The sequence below is a fragment of the Lycorma delicatula genome, chromosome 4 (assembly GCF_047948215.1).
Source record: "Lycorma delicatula isolate Av1 chromosome 4, ASM4794821v1, whole genome shotgun sequence".
Classification (NCBI taxonomy): Eukaryota; Metazoa; Arthropoda; class Insecta; order Hemiptera; family Fulgoridae; genus Lycorma; species Lycorma delicatula.
Genome location: NC_134458.1, coordinates 117,034,699 through 117,053,316, shown reverse-complemented (window position 1 = coordinate 117,053,316; position 18,618 = coordinate 117,034,699). Strand labels below are relative to the sequence as shown.

General features: G+C 29.4%; 1 protein-coding gene across 5 annotated transcripts in view; it reads left to right on the top strand.

The window, feature by feature from the left end:
* Sp1 (transcription factor Sp8) overlaps positions 1-18,618 on the top strand; it is a 548,926-nt gene that overhangs the window by 513,595 nt on the left and 16,713 nt on the right. For 3 of the 5 annotated variants that reach the window (XM_075364033.1, XM_075364037.1, XM_075364035.1), the window contains one exon: positions 16,364-16,429. The exons of the other annotated variants lie outside the window; for them this stretch is intronic. In XM_075364033.1, coding sequence (XP_075220148.1) covers positions 16,364-16,429 — 66 coding nt within the window. The remainder of the gene's footprint in view (positions 1-16,363; positions 16,430-18,618) is intronic. 5 annotated transcript variants of the gene reach the window in all.

Sequence of the window (18,618 nt, the reverse complement as noted above, 5' to 3'; positions counted from 1 at the left end):
CTCTATTATTCAACAGACTATGAATAATAGAGCAAAAGATCAAGTGTAAAATTTGTGCAAATTTTGTCTTTTGGGAAAGAGTAATTTAATTTAAAGTCTCAGTTTTAATTAATGACCAAACCTTCAAAACGAATTTGTGAAAAATTATCGTTTTCCATGAAAACTATTTCTTACAATTGTAATACTTCCCTAAATCCTTTAAGTAAATACCTGTAATACTTAATACAGTTAATTTCTTTATCTAATCCATAATGTACCTAAATTTCCATCATCGCTTTTTTCTCTTTTCTAATCAAAAAACTTAACTGGCATTCCTTTCTGTTCTATCCTTTAATCTCAAAATGTTTACTAAATCCTGTATCCTCAATTATCTGTCTTATTTATTCCAAACTTCCTTTACAGATTTTATCTTTTACACATCCGTTTTGTTAGCAAGTTAACTAAACCTGATTGACTTATCACAATTCTATATAATCTTCTCTTCGATTGAATAGTTTTGTTCAATTATTGATAGTATAACATAATAATAATTTTTATATTTTTAGTCACCTCCTCCATCCCTTTCAGTGACGCAATACCTCTCCTTAGGGACAGAAGATACCAGGCAGCGAGGGGACAAGTATAGAGCGGAAACAGCACAGTAGAACAGCCAGAGCCACGGTATACTGAGAGATTTAATTGAAAGATAATTAAGAAAGAAAATTATAAATATAATTTAAATATTGTTTTTTTTCTTTTGAGGCCATATTGGACCATTTAGTCAATCAATTTCCAGTATTCTTCGAAGAGCACACTGCTTTAAACTTCCACTGTGCGTCTTTGGGTCTATTCTGTAGAGAATCCGTGTGCTTTGAGAGCGTTGTTTATTTTTGTCTTTTCGAAAGCTTCCTCGATTCTAATTTCTAATATCCTAATTTCTTCGAGATCCTTCTAAATTTCCCTGACCTATTTTTCACTAGTTTTCTTTTCCAAATTCCTGAGAACCAGTTGTTTCAGAATTCGGACTTCAGGCATTCTTAGAATGTAGAAAAAATGAAAAATCCTTCTCTTCTTTATCGCTCTGATAATCGGGTCGATTTCTTTGTATACGGTTTCGTGGGAATACACCAGATCCCATTCTTCTGGTATTTTTTATTTAAACAGGTTCTGATGATCCTGCGTTCTGTTTTAATTAGTCGGTCGGTTTTAGATTTACTTTTAATTTGAAAAATAGATTCAGAGGCGTACAGTGGCGAATTTTGGGATGTAATGAAAGGCATTTTTTATTGTAGGTCTGCCAGGTTAAACCTTGTGCTTTCCTAATTTTGGAGATTCTGTTTTACCATGTGGATCTTTCTTTTAATTTGCAGCCGATGATTTCCCCTAACTATTTAAACTGCTGAACTAGTCTAATTTCATTTCCATTAATTTTGATTTTATCTGTGAAAAAGGGTCATTGGCCAAAATTTCTGTTTTCATAAGAAATTCTTAATCCAAAATTTTGGGTTATATTTTCGAGGGTAGAAATTTGTGAGCGAACTTCGTTCCTGTTCAAATCTAGGAGGGTCAAGTCGTCGGTAAATCCTATGTGGTTTATTTGAATAACGTTCTTTCCTCTTCCAATTTTGGTTTTCAGAGGATTCTTATCCTGCCAAATTTTCATTTTATAGTCCAGAGCACTGTTTTAGAGAGTCCGTCCCACTGTTTTAGTTTTAATAAAGATTATTATTTTTATCTTATTTGTTTACTTTTTAGGGGCTTTTTTTTAAAAAAAAAAATCTACTTTTAATCAATTCTTACAATTTACTGTTTTAATCGCACGAGTTCAACTAACGACACTGCATACCGATTAGTTGCCCTAAGTAATACAGCTCCATTGTATAAAATACTTAATAAATCCCGTAAATCTCTCCCGCAGCCCAACTTAATGAACGTATACGTATCTAAATTTTTAGATTGATAGAAATGTTAGAAAAATTAATTTATGGTAATAACAACAATAATTTAATATTCATAATATTTTGACAGATGTAAAAAAAATCCTTTTTTTAATATTACTTTGGAAAAATTTAATAGATTTGTGTTTTTTATATGACTATTGATTGACATGTAAGTAATGGTAGAAGTTTTAACATGACTAAGCTAAAGTTTCTTTTTTACAACTTTTTTTAATATAATATCTACTGTATTTTATTAACTGTAATCAACAAGTTATTTTATAATTTATGAATTGAATTAAAATAAAAGGACAGGATATTACTTTTATGAAATGAGGAGCACTTAAGTGATCAACAATATTGTCTAGACTTAAGCAACAAAGTACAATCACTTTGATTACAGCTACTAACTAAAAATACATTATATTTCTTCCGACAAGTCAATGGTATTTTTTTATAATAATATTATACTACATAATATTTATTATCTTGTCATCACCTACTAATGCATTAATAAATATATAAAATCAACACTCATGAAAACACACATATGCACGTACATACACATGCAGAGAATTCGTTAGTTAAAACACCCACATTATGAAGTATATACTATATTTTAGAATAAGAACGCATTAACAGGAAAATTATAAGTAAAAACAAACTAAGAATTAAAAAATATCAATTAAAATTTTTTATTAGCCTATTGGATTGGGGTATTACTGTTGGTACATACTTTAGAATTTCTTTCCTCAAATTTGAAGGAAAGTTAAAATTTAACTACACCATAATTAAAATGAAAACTGAATTTTATCCTTCTAAAATCTTACTTTTTTATATATTATATATTTAATTATTTAATATTTACACACACACACACACACACACGCACACGCACGCGCGCGCGCGCACGCACACACACACAGTGATTCATGAAGAATGTAACAAACTTTCAGGAGAAATTCTACTGGTAAAAAAAAATTCATATAATCATATGTTTGTAAACGCTTTATTATGGAGTTTTGGGTGGTGAAAGATTTCGCCCTGATTTCTTCACCTTCGGTAAAATTAAGCCACACTGTAATTCTTGGGACCCAAATTAAGGGGTAAATTTAATAATGGTTTATATGAAAGCTCATCTGAAAAATTGAAAAAAAAAGAATCGCAGAAATGTATTTTTAATAGTTATCAGGAAATCTAGGGTAAAAGACGAAATTTTGGTGTCGAAAAACACACTATTTGATGTTTGGCGTCAAATAACATTGTTAAATGGGTAATAAACATATAAAAGTTCTAAACAAGACCTTTAGAGAATTTGATTACGAGTAAAGTCCACAGAAACTAAATAAAAACGTAACAATTTTGAATTATATTAAACAATTGAAAAAAGAAATGGGTCACAGAACTCTAAATTTTCATTGGAAAATTTATAATATAGTGTTAGATAATGACATACACTCACTATTTCATTCATTTATTTAAATGTTTATTGCTGCTCAAGTGCAATACAAAAAGCTTAATTGTTGGGATCAGCTGTTAGTACTGCCAGTTTTATGAAATAAATTATTTCAAATTAATCTAGATAAAATTAATTTGGAGGCCTCCGTGGCGCTAGTGGTAGCGCCTTTGCCATTCATCCGGAGTTCCTGATCTTGAATCCCGGTCAGGTACGGCATTTTTCATACGCTACATTTCCATATCCCACGCACAAGCTTCAAGCTTATGTGGCTATATAAATAAAAAAAAATTAGCTTTCAAGATATCTAATAAACAGGTTAATTGATATACTGGTTTTTTCTATTTTCTTTTTTTTTAATTTTGATTTTTTTTCTAAAATATTTATCCCTTTATTTATTTTTTTTATTTATCTATTAGTTAATATCAAAAATTTTCTGCCGTTTAATACTTAACTAATATCTGGCGCATTTTGATATGATTTGTGTTTAGTTTTTAATAAACTTCAAAATCTTACGTTTTTATACAATTTCTATGGACTTTATTCATACAATTTAGAATCAAATTCCGTACATGTTTTTAAACAACTTTTATCTATTTATTACCCATTTAACAAAGTTATTTTACGCTAAACGTATGTTTTTCGACCCCAATCTTTAGTCTTTACTCTAGATTTTTTGAATACTACTTAAAATACAGTTTTGGGAAGTATTTTTTTTCAGTTGTTCAGTTCAGATTTCATATAAAACCACTAAATTAAATATTTAATTTGGTTCCCAAGAATTACAGTCTGGTTTAATATTACAAAAGGCGCAGAAATCAGTGCGAAATATTTTCTCATCCAATTTGCTAACGAAGCGTTTCCGAACCTACGTTTATATAGATGTTATTCTTTATTTCTACCAGCAGAACATATTTTGAAAATTTGTTACGTTCTTCGTGAATCACTCAATTAATATACAGTTTATATATTTTTATTAATTAATATTTAAAATAAATTTAATGAAATGTTTTATTTTAAAGTGTTGTAAGAGAGTAAACATCTGTGCCAATAATTAAAAAATTTAATTAATTTATTATAATTTAAAAATTCTGCTTTAAGAAGCAGAAATCAGAGAAAAGTACTGAACAAAAACAGAAAAATAGGAAAAATTTAAAATTTTTAGGACAGAAATATATATTTTGTTTTTCTTGAGTGTTCATGAATTTAACTTACTTCTATTAAATATAACCTTCGAAGTACCTTTCCGCTGGTGTAATATTTAAATAATGTAAGTGAATTAATTCTCCTATTATAAAAGTTATTAGACTTAGTTTTTTTTTTTAAATCTATGATTCCACATATGTTTGTAAGTTATTATTTATATATATATATATATTTTTAGCAAAAAAGAAAAGTAGCATTCATATTTTATGAAAAGCATAGCATACTCCATTTAAAAATATTAAACGTATATTTCAAACCATTATTCAAATAGTCTATCCTCATTGCAAAATTATAAGACGTTCAATCCAATTATGACAATTGTAAACTTTTAGGTGAAATTCAACTTTTAATTAGGTTTGACAGAGCTCTTTTTGGCTTAGTAACAGGTTAAAGAAATTTACAATTTAATAATAAAAAATAGTAAATCTAAGCGATTTAAAACTATATGTTTTCGTAAGTTTAAATGTAAACTAAAAAAAAAAAAGAAAACAACATCGGTACAAACTTAAGGAGTGCTTTAAAAATAATACTTACCGTAGATTAGTGTAGGCTACTTTATTTACGTTGTTTTAAAAGTTACTACATCGACTTACCCTCTGCAAGTTACGTAACTTTGTACATAACAATATTTTACTCGCTAGTGTGATAAGAGTTTTAACTTTTCCTCTTTAATTTAACCCCTAAACCCACCCCTGTACGATGAACGCGTCAGTATATTTACTGTACAACAGAGATAGAGAGGGTTGTGGTTTTGTGGGTTTGTCGAAGAAGGTGGGAGGGCGTTCGAGGAGGTAGACGTAGTTAGGGTTTTGTGGTTTATCACGGCGCAAGTTGATTAACTAGTAGATCGTACTACATTAACAACGCAACGCGACTGTGCGACCACTACACCCTACGACCGACCAAGTAAAAGCAAGTAAACAGCAAAGCCTAGCTCATATGTCAACCGGGTAAACTCCTAGTACATCCAACACGTACATAATACAACAGAGTTTGTGTAACCTTTAGTTTAGGAGGGATGAAAACACTTTAATACAGAATACAGCGGGTACAAACAGACGTAGGTAAGAAATAGTTTATAGATTAAAATGTAGACGAGATGGCATTATGTAATGTGTTAAACCATTGTCATGGCAACCGGCCAATAGGCCTGTACGTACCGGTGTTCATATATAAATTAACATAATAATTAGATGCATTAGGAAATATTTAATAAATAAAATTGATTTTTAATATTTACAATACACAGAATATATATTTCTAGACGTTTTACGAAAGCACATTTACCCATTAATTACAATTTTTGTACAACACTATGTTGGTGTACTTGTCAAGAAAGAATGACTAAATCGATTTAAATTAATTAATTAAATAAAAATTTCGTAATCGTAACTTATCGTTTTTATGAACTTTTTTTAATTTCAATATTCTAGATACAAGGTCTGTTAAATGGAAGGGTTGTAGGCAAACCGATTAAAAATGATAATAATTCTCTTTATATTTATTTTACTTATTTTCAATTATTATTCCATGCCATTTACAAATGTTTGAAAAATAAAGTGATTTTCATTTGATTTCTTCACCTGTATGGAAAATACAAGGGATACTACATATCTGCATTCCAAGCCAACCGAAATACAGGTGATCTATACTGGTATTCTAAACGAATTAAAAACTTAACTTTACTCGACAGATTATTCAGCTAATCAAAATTTATTGCCATTTTATAACAAGACTGTAAACAGTGATGTGATTCGGTTGTCAGGCTAGATCAAGGATGGCTTGACTCCTTACATTCTAGCAGGATTAAATCTATAAAATCAAACATGAAGAAGTGATAAAAACAACAAAAAAACAGTTGTATGAGGTGAGAAAGAATGATTTATCATCAGAATAAATGCTGGTCAAGATATATAAACCCACCAAAAGGAAAACATAGTTTATTTTTTAGGCACCCATTTTGATTACAGTTCTTCGGGAAGAGTCTAACTATTTTGTGTTGAATACTTTAATTACATTTTACTGTGATAAAAATTAGTTTTTCGTATAGAAATGATAAAACAATCTAAGAATATTAGCAAAGTTATTAAAGAAATAACCTTGTCCACTCCCGGATGAGATTTGTCATGTTGATACGTCCAAATGAATTACAAACCTTTCAGTCATAACCCCATTAAATTATGCAAATATAGGTGAAAATCAGTTTTATAATTGACAACACATTTCTCTGTTCAGCACAGAATTTACAGTATAATGAATATTGTCTCTCTTTTGATCTATTTAGAGAAAATAATTCTGATTAGTCTACATCTACTAGGATCGTTTGGAATGCTTTCAGCCTGACACAGATATAGTGCAAGTATGACCAAATAACTGACTATATCTCACTTTACATGTCAACTATCATCCTTCAGATATCGTGTCGTGAAGTTTCAGATGTACGGTTTTAGTTTGTTTGTGACGATCAAGAAAGCAAAACATTTGGACATTTTCTACGTAAAATATGGATAAAATTGAAGCAATAAAGTACATCGTTTTATAAGGTTTAACCCACGTTGGGCGTACAAAGAGAATTAGATTCGATATTAAAGGATGCTTTCCCTTCATTTTCGGTGGTAAAAAAAGTGGGCTGTTGATTTAAACGTGGTCGTAGAAGATGATGAACGTTTGAAACGCCAAAAAACAGAACGACTGAGGAAATCGTTACAAAAATCTACTATCCCGTATCGCCGACTGAAGGTATGCGAGCTTGCTGACATCGCAAACATCTCGATAGACCGTACGATTACATTTTTAAGATATTCTGGGTTTGAAAAACCTTTCCGCACGGTGGGAGTCGCGTTTGTTAACAGTCGACCAAAACCACATTCGCTTGAATATTTCTCAAGGGTATTTAGATTTCTGTAAAGGCGATTCAATGTCTTATAACAGAAAATTAAATATGGATTCATCATTACACGTTAAAAATCAAACAACGGGTGGAAAATGGTGAAAGTATGCCAAAGAAAGCTGAAAAGGTACCACTGCAAAAAAGTCATGGCTACAGTTTTCTTCGATTGTCGTGGTCGTGCTAATAAACTACCTGGAAAAAGACTGGATCATCACTGCAGAGTATTACGCTTCAATAATGAACCGATTAAATGGCGCTAGTCGGACTAAAAGTTCGCAATTGGACAAAAAAAAATGTGTGTATCACGATAATCCGTCTGTACACACGTTGAGGTTGTTGCAGCAAAACTCCATGACATGCGCTATAAACTGCTTCTACATGCGCCGTATTCGACGGATTTGCCTCCCAGCGATTATTTTTTCTTCCTAAATCTAAAAACCGAAGGCTTGCTGGACAAAGATTCACTTCAAATTATGAGGTCAAAGGTGAGACAACCGCTTGAGAATATTAAAGGTTGGAAAGTCTCGGTCTAATTGAATTGAATTGCATTTGACTTTGTTGAAAAAAAAGCAATCTCTGAAAAATCTTCTGTTTTCTTTGTGAGGACGACAACTTTTCCAACGACCGTAGTATATGATCTAAGATTATAACAGAAAATATAATTTTCCTAACGTATACGTTGCAATCTGTTCACCTAGTGAACACTAAGCAACTTCTGCAGTGCTCAATGTAAGGATGACGATACGTATGGTATGTAAATGAGATGTAGTCTTGTACAAACCCAAACCGACCATTTCTGAGGCGTGTAGTTAATTGAAACCCAACTACCAAAGTACACCAGTATCCACTGTCTAGTATTCAAATCCATATAAAAGTAATCAACTTTTAATTGGATTTGAACCTCAGAACTTTCCACTTCAAAAATCAACTATTAAATATAAAATATGAAATAGAAAATTAACGTATCCTTTTCTATTGTTAAATATGTATTAATACTTATTAAACTGTTGTACAATAAATAGTAATCGTAGAGCTAAGCAGTATATGAATAATTATTATTAAACTAATTATTGAATATTTTAAATAAAACAAAGAGCTAAACATCACAATTATTATTGAAAAATTGTTATTGGAAAAGAAGAATATGCTTAAAACTGTTTAAACATTTTTACACAAAACCTATGTCTAGGTGCCTATTTTGATTTTAAACAATTATCATCAGTAGAATATTTTTAATTATTCTTTTAGAATAAGAGTAAAAAATACAAACAACTTTTGTCGTTTTTATTTTTCATTCTTACTCTTTACATTTTAATCCGTTTTTCTGTTGTTACTTATCTGTATTACAAAAACATTTAAAAAAACTCGTTTTATACATATTTGAAAGTACTTAAGTATTTTTTAGTTGTCAATTACTTTATATTTTATATTGCTAGAATATCTATATTAAAAGGGAAAACAAGGTGATCATATTGATTACATTAAATATGGAATATCAGAGTTTTTTTTGTAACTCCTTTCAGTTTAGCATCCAACTAGTTCATTTAGTCCCAAAAAAACATACATATAAATACGTTAAGTGCGTACATATGTTTGGACATTGCACTACTTTTGACCTTATATCTCAGGATTAAACAAACTAATTTTCTTTAAATTTGGCTTCAATATTTCTATAAATGGGGCATTGATCATATTATTTTTCTTTTGTCGTTAAGGGTGTAAGGGAATTCGTTAAGGGAATAAGGAAAATCGCGAAACAACAAAACCAATTTTGATTTTTTTTCAGAGGAACTAGCCAATCCCCGGAACTAAAAAAACATTAAAGTTTTTTTGAAAATTTTATTTTTCTTATTTTACCTTTAATTAAATCGGATGTTATTTGTAGAAAACGTTTTACTTAGTAAGGTTAACCAGTATATGAATATTTTTAGAAAAAAACGTTTTTTAAATGTACTCCCTGCCTCTAAAAAAATTTTGTTTTGGCTCTAACCTTTTTAATTGTTATTATTAATACCCGAGAAAATCATGCAACACTTTGCCAACTTTTTATTAATATTATCATTTCTTTAATTTACTTATTTAATTTTTTATGTTTACGTTTTTTTAGTTTCTACTGATGACTTTTTAACAAACGATATGGTCATTTTAGTTTTTAGTTTTAAATAAAATTGTTATAAACAGTTTTTGAATTTTCTGTTGTTTTTACATTGATTTTAAATAAAGTTTATTGAAAAAGTCTTTTTAAATTATACACAAACAGAAAATTTGCATTGGTAAGAACCTGTATTTTTTATTTTTTTTATTTTATTGATTCACTGATAATAGCTGTAAAAATTCCCTCCCAAACTTAAAAATATTGAAATAAAACTAACAGTAAAAGCCAAGAAAGAAGATTATATTTGCAAAAAAAAAATGTAACATTCGATGACATATTTTATTACCTAAAATAAAGAAGAATTTTATATATACATTTTTTATGCAAAATTCTCCATGGATATACCTCTTTCCAGACGTTAGTATTGGAATGGCAAAAAAAAAGAAGAAAGAAAACATATAAAATTACTGCCGACAGATTTCCAAGATAAAAAGAAAAATAGTAAAAAAAGACTCAAAAGTCTTAAAATGAATAAGGTTTTCTTATTAAACCAACAGAATATTAACTGTTCAACTCAGACATTGATGGCAAAAAAAAAAGAAAAGAATATAGGTCTATATATGCATAAAAAGAGATCGAATAAAGAGGCCGCTCGCTAGTCAAGTTGTTCGACAATAACAGAATCCTTGCTGTCACGCGAACTCTGGTTGAGTTTTGCTTCTGCTAACTCCTCGCAATTTTCAATAGCATAACAAACAACAGACTACACAAAAGAGATTATAACCCTAGTGGTTAGACCACACTTAAGGAATTTTTATTGTAAGAAAACCACAAAAAAATAAACTAAATATTTCCATTTCCTTTTATATTTTATTCAAATAAAAATAGATCGTATTTAGTATTCATGACGAACATGTTCATTACTTACAGTAAAAGTATAAACTAAAAGACAATAAAAGATTTTTTTGTATTACTAATGTATGATGGTTTCGATGGATGAATCTGTTATTCAACAAAACTTAAGATTTTCGTAATAAGCAAAAAAAAAAAAAATTAATAAGGATAAATATCAAAACATGTTAAAGGAAACAAGATTCAGCGCATTTGTCCCGAAATGATCTAGACTAGTTTAATACCTCATCCTAATGAAGAAAAATAATTGAAAATCTACTTACACCGGTTAGATATAACTGGAACCTATGAAAACGATTAGGAATGAAATTACAAGATCTCGTATAGATTTAATCTACTATTAGAAAATACGCTACCAAACCTTAACGATACATATATGGGTTTACTGAATACAACTTAGGGATCGGTGAGTAATTCAAATATTGCAATTATTCCACGGTTCCAAACAAAAGTCTTGAAAATGATCACAAACGTCTCCATGTTCGGGAAAACACATTTTAAGTAAATTCGGTAAAAGGAAAAAATTGACTTTTCAACGTGAAATACTAAAACAAACTTAAAAAATAATCCAACATTTTTATCGATCAGATTACCGTCTGTATTGACGAACAACTATGTAATAATGAAGAAAATCGATGTTTCTTTACCATACGATAAATAAATCTTATGAATTCTTCACAATGCATTCTTTTTTATAGATTTTTATCATGTGTAATAAACATAAATGGTTTTATTTATTTTATTGAATTGTTCACTTTAGGGTACATTACATCAATTATTTTTATGTGTTTTAGCTGCTTTCCGTTTTATCCAATATTTTTTTATTTTTCCTCAGGTTTCTTTTTCGGATTTTTCCCTCTTCACCCCCATTTTTCCTTCTTTCGGATTTTGATTTTTACGATATTTTAGTATTTCTTTAAAATAGATATTTTCAATTATTTCATCATTAATAATTAATTTAATAAGTTTTCTCAGATTTATTTCAACCATTTGCTTTAAGTTTTTCTATTTTAAAATAATTCAAATATTTTTTGTGAGTCTATTACTGTTCATTAGAAAGATGTGACTCTAGAAACTGATTCTTCTTTTTCTCATCCTCCCCGAGAGTTTTTCAATTTTTTGGATACAGGTTTTTATTTGGGATTAATTTTACCACATTATTTCCCATTAAAATATATAAATATATATATTAACTTATTATTTCACATTATCGTTATTGATCGTTTATTTATTCGCAATTTTAATTAAATAAATATTTAAAACAATTTTCTTTATTGGAAGCAATACTGCTAGGTATTTCTTTCTTTAAATTAAATTTATTTCCTCAAATTTACTAATGGTTTTATACTAACCTGATAACCAACAAAAAGTTATTTAAAAACAGAGCAATCTGGACGCAATAATCTTTTAAATCTAAATTGCAAATTTCCTTTCCATTTAACTTATAATTTTAAAATAAAAAATTACAGTTATGTAGGATTTTGGCGCGTACCTTCCACATAATTTATTGCTAAATGTATAAATGTGTTTAAATGAAATCGTATCGCACTATTTTATAATCTGACCGGTATTTTGAAGCTTATTAATATATCAAGAGAATATAAAAAAAAAAAACTTAACACAGAATAGGGTTTTAGTTTATTCGAATAAACTTTTTTTTTTTAAACGTGTTAAGTGTCATAACCCTGTTATGGATCACTTAACACATAAGTCATTATCAAATTTTACATAGCAAATTTAAATAATAAAAAGTTAAATGAGAACGGCGCACCCTATTCATCAACAGTACGTACATACAGTTATTGTTTGATCGACTTACTTTAAATAAAACAATAATAATAAAAAGATACATCATTACTAAAGAATAACAAGTAACCCATGCCAAAATTAAAAAGGAAAGTAGAGTGAAGTTTTTTCTATCGTTTCATCATTGAAACGAAAATGTTTTCAAGTGGATAGGCGATGGAGTAATCTACCGATTCAGATGGGCATATGTCTCTCTCTCTCTCTCTCTCACACACTATCTCTCTCTCACTCAGCTCTCTCTTTATCAAGTTCGTGAATCGACAGAACTTGAGCCCCGATACAAACATATATGGACATGTACTATTCTTATACCTTTGTATGGCGATAAATACGCAATTTTTAAACTTCGACTCTGTTTGGAGGGCCCCCAATGTTTCAATCAAAATTTCCCGAAAGTCGTCTTCCCCTAATTTTTTTACGGAGAACCCGAATCAGGTCTCAAAATCCGGAGGGCGAACTGAATTCACCAGGACTAAATCGGTAGATTGCTGGGCATACATCATAATGTCAAGGTTACCGAACTGCTGATGATATTCAGATGAGTAAATGATACCTCCAAATTTTTACCATAGGGTTTGGTTCAATATATACTGAACATTATTATTCTCAGAGCAAGCACCTCTTACTGGTTGTTGTTCTATCTCATATTCTTCCAAGTATCATTGCTATAAGAAGGATTGGAATAAATACTTGAAAATAATCTACCCCGATTGTGTATTAAAACAATGCGTTTTACACATCTGCTTCTATTCTGTGGAATAATTAATTAAAGATAAGTATTCTTTAGATGTGAAAAACTCTCAACCCAAGAATTTCCCTGGCTATTTACTATTGTTATTCAATTAAATTTATAATGACGTTTCATGCCCATCAGGATTTTAGAATATCAAAAAAAGACCTTTTTAAAAACCGTAGAATAATTATTGTAATAAAAGGAAAGGATATAAACATTATAATCCTGATTGACCTTGGTTTACGGATAGTACTTAAAATAAAAAGCATCCTGTAGCAATTAATAATAAATGTCCCATGCCAGATTTACTAAGAAATGTAACGTACAAAGCCGGTTTCCCATTGTTTCTTCCATTGAGCCAAATATACAGCATAACAGCATGATAAGCCCGCCGACATGTAAGTGATATCCAATCCTTTATTTTGATTACCATAAAATCCGGTTGTATAATGAAATTCATTATTTTTGGAAAAAGCAACTTTGACTGATGCCCCAGGTGCTTTACATACGTTACAATCATAATAAATATTTTAAACTTGCCTAAAAATATATACAGACTAGCGTTCCACCGTCGCGGCTTCGCCCGCGCTATACGGTTACTTGCGTTTCCTCTCGTGGTTAGGGGATATTTAGCAGGTCAGGGATCTGCCCTCTGGATCCCTATGTATTCATTAAACTTATGCTTGTGGGAACTATAACGATAAATAAAAGTTAAAGCCTGTTCAGTTTATACAAAAATATCAGTGTATTATAATTTCTTTAGAGCAACAGTTTGGTCAGTACAGGACCCGAAAGTTTGATTGATCTGAAGAATGCGGATTTTAAAATAGTCTGCCTCCATTTTAAAAAATATTAATTATAGCTGGTTACCCGTCCTTCGTACGGGTAAAAATGTATTTTGCACGGTTCTTAGCGATATCGGACAAAAAAGAGCTAGGTGACCGTACTTTGTTTCTAATTTTTTTAATCGTTTAATTACTTTTATTTTATATTTTTTAGTCAAGTAACCGGAGACAAGTGCAGCCAGTCGTGTCGCACATAAAGTGTCTATGGTTTTATTAGTTGAGCCGTCGCGCCGTACAACTTCATACCCATTAAAAAATCTAAATTCAAAAAAACCCGAAAATGATTTTTAGATATTTATCTGTAGAGTATTTGCAAGCCCCAGTCTAATGAATATCTCCTCTAGTACAACAGGAAAAAGGGGAAATTCTCAATTATTGTTCAAATTTTTTTACCTTTCTTCACTCCTATGGAGGTCCAATTTCGAAAAATCTAGAAATTGGTTTTAGATATTTACATGAAAATTACACACACCAAAAATAAAATTGATATCTCCATTTGTTATCGAGAAATAAAAAAAAACTGGTTTCAAAAAAAATTCAAAATCCATATTAATTCTTTAAACTCGGAATTTCAAAAAATCCTCTCTTAGTGCTCACTTACACCGTAAGAACATTTTTATAAATTTTCATCAATTTAACTTCAGCGGTTTTTGCTGGAGGTTGATGAATCAGTTGTCAGGAGAAGTTGCTTACAGGTACAGATTACAATGAAACAAATCAAAAAATGAAACGATAATAAAAAAATTAAAAAACCAACATAAATACGGGTTTATAAAGTCATCCTTAATGACCCTTATTACATTAAATAATTTTTTGTCATATTAAACTAGACAAAACTTTGTCTTACATTAGAGAAAATATTTTTTATATGTAATATGTAATTAAACAAAAAGAAACACTTGTGCCGTTCTGCGCAAGAAGAAAGGTTTTTCGTTTCCGACACCGCAGTGAGCACTGAGTTTTAGGGTACAACACAATACGTACGTTCGATTAACCAGTAGATCTTACACGCAAGCATCAAGTTTTAACTCGCTCACCACTCTGACTTAATGCATAAGTAACCATTCAAAATAATCTTTTTTTTAAAACTTAAATTCAGCGTAACTCAAGAATGATTCGACCAATCTTCATAAAATTTTTATATGCACAATTTCAGATTCACTAATACATCATATCTAAATTTCAATAACATTGATGGAGTAGTTTTGGAGATTCTCGTGCCACAAATTGTATACATAGGCCTAATTATATACATACATATATATATATATATATATATATATATATATATATATAAGGAAGGAAACTCCATTTTAAGTGAATGATATACATTAAAACGTAAAATCTACCCCTTAATCCCACCATGCGGCCGAAAGTAATACCTTTTATTCACAAGTCGGTAAAAAATTAATGTGGCAAGAAATTATTACGTTACAATTTTGACAATTATTTCTCTCCTAAATCAGTTTTCGTATTTACTCAACCTCAAAGAAATTTAATTAAAAGGAATACTAACCGCATACGGTTATAATGAGATATTATTTTCCAGCACTAATTGAAAATGATATTGCAATGACTAGTTGAAATGTATGAAGCAAAACATTGATTTTCTCAAAATATTAAAGAACTATTCGTAAATAGGTTCAGACTTGCTTAAGGAAAATTGATCATTCCAGGTTTGTGTGGAGATATCACACTTAGTTATAAATTGGATCCGTATGATAGATGATAAATCTCTATCGCAATATGCGCGTCAGAAGGCCGGATTTCTAGTTTTAGTTAAGAAAAACAAGATTTTTCACTGCTGTAATGATTTAAAACATACAAAATAACTGAGTTTTTTGTTTATAACTCTGGTTTCTATAAATCGATTTGGTTGAAAATCAATAGGGTTTTATTTCTACAAGGTTTACATCACCTCATCGAGATCGGTTGAAAATTACGTCCAGTAGAACGAAAAAACTGAAAACGTACCCAAAATCCCAGTTTTTGGGTTCTATCTTCGGTTCCTGTAAACCAGTTCCATTGAAATTAATAGAGCTCTTCCTAATAGGTTTACATCACTCCACAAAATTTCATCAAAATCGGTTAAGATTTGCGTCTGGAAGAGCGGACGAAAAAATCTTATATATACATGCATAATGTATATAAACAGTGCAGAATTGTATTCAGGAGATTCCAAAATGTAAAGAAAAGTTAGGCCCCCTTCTCCGTGGTTGGATAATTTCTGACACTGACAAATTTTAGAAAATCATTTTTAAAGTAAAGCTATTATCTAATTCTCTTTAAATAAACAAAACATGTTAAAGCCACAGAAATTTTTCGTCAAAATCTTTCCTCTACAACCATGAAGAATAATTAAAAAATTAATTGTAAGTAATTATAAAAAATTGTTAATGATACACATTATAGCATGCCGTTGAATAAACTTATTTTATTATAACGTGTAAAATAATAATAAATAGTTTTCTATTTGGCTGAAGTAGATAAAATTACTTTTTCAGATCACAGTACCCGTTGCAGCCGAAAACGACTGCATGGGGTTTTTCACACCAAAACAACCAAAACAGGTTAGAATAATAAAGTATCATAATTTAAATTTTCATTATACAAAATGAATGAATTCGATGTTTTACTGTTTAACTCCAACCAGAACTGCTGTAATGAAAATTCAATTGTTAAAAAGAGTAGTAAAGTTGAATGTGTAATAAAAAACTGGAAGGTTGATTTGATTTGATTTACCCAATATCTCAATCAAATTCTATTCGTTTATAAAGCTTAGATAACAAAAAGAAGTCTTCTTATTTGTTGAAAAACGAAATGTGACCAGTTAATTTCTCTCTTAGAAGCAGGATTTAATAATTAATTGTCGATTTTTTACCCAAATAAAAAAAAGGTAATTTTATCGGTATTTACATAAAGACTGATTTATATATATATAATTTAATCCTTTTTTCAGTGTAAATTAGAATAACATGACCCTTGCAATTTCAGAGTATTTTCTTAAAAAGACCATTTCTCAAAAAATACAAATAACTGAGCTTATAAATAAATTTGATGTTATGTTATTTTAATAATATGTTGAAATAATATTGGGATGTACCATCACAAGCATTTTTAACGAGCACAAAGACTCGACTAATAATTGACCAACGAAATTCTTTATAACGATTCCAAATATAAATGGGTTGGAATTCAGTTAAAAACACATAAAATACAATGTTTTTGAAATTATACAATGTTGAAAAAATTTAACCAGATTATTAGTTTATAAAATTATTATTACTTCGAAAAATTGACTAAATCTAGAAACTTGGAAATAAACATGCTTTCAAGACTTAATCACGTAATATTTTAGTGAAACCTAAACAGCATAAATTACCAGGTAAGCGTATATGACTATACAAGAACCAGTATTAATCGGTAAAGCCACAGTCATTAAAAGATTGAAGCCTGAGAACGAAAAAATAACAAACGGGAAATCGTATCGTGGATAAATTTTCAAAACAATTTTAGCACCTTTAATCATATGTAAAGACTCATAATAATTAAAAGTGTATAATTTGCTACTAATATCAATTATTTAATTTTATTAACCGATTCATAAATAATGGGTGATTTTGATTTGAACGACATAATCGATAATCCTTAGTACGACTAAATTATATGTTTGGCAATTTATAGGTTATAAATTTCACTTACTCCCTTTATTTATTATAAAATGAAATTCAATAGGTAATTGGAATACTAACAATTAGAGTAGTATTAAATACATGAAGGTTATTCTATTTATTTGTTATAAATAATAATGATTATTATCATGTATATTACTATTTTTATAATTTTAATAAAACATTTGTAAAGTAATCTAGTAACAAATGAGTTGGACCTTGTTTATAAATTGAAAAAAAAGAAGAAAGCTACAGTGATAAAGATAGAATGATAAAATAAAGTAAAGAATGAGAAAAGAGACTGTGATGGGATGGGTGAGTACTATGCGTCGTTTACCACCAGTGAAAAGCGTCGCGATGCCTAGGATCAATATTGAGACGCTAACCACGCCCATTTCTTGTGCTTGTGTTGACATCCCCTCCTCCATTACAAGGGAAAGGACAGTGCTGGTGGGACGGTGGGAGTACACTGTACTTAGATTGGATAACTGGAGTGGGTAATGTTTACCAACCAGCGCTCTGCCTGCACACCAATGTAACCCCCGGTTTTTCTTCTCATTTTTGTTTTTCCCTTCTAATTTTTTTTTTGTTTTTCTTTTTAATATTATTTTTATTTCTCTTACTTTAATTTTTGTCAGATAAAGTTTACATGTAAATTATCGTTCTTAGTTGAGAGAATTACTTTTTAAAAAAAAACAATAACTTTTAAATTAAATTATTTAGCATTTTATAATTTTTTTTGTAAATAAATTGTGCAATGAAATATTTTCTTTAAAATTAAATAAGTAACTAATCCAATAGATTATGATTATCCCATACATTATCAGTTTACGCGTTACTACTGAAAAGTTAAAAAATCAAATAATTTAACTTCTAGGATCCTGAAATTCTTCTAATATGAAATTTAGTTTATTTCGTTTGTTCATAGTTTGGAGTATTTCTAGGATTGGGAAAATATAAAAATTGACGGGATTTTAATCCAGAATTTTACAGATAAAAGACATACACTATACTTTCTATTCATGAAAGTTTGAACTTAAACACATAAAAATTTCAAAATCTCTTGACAAATCTGGTTTTACTTCATA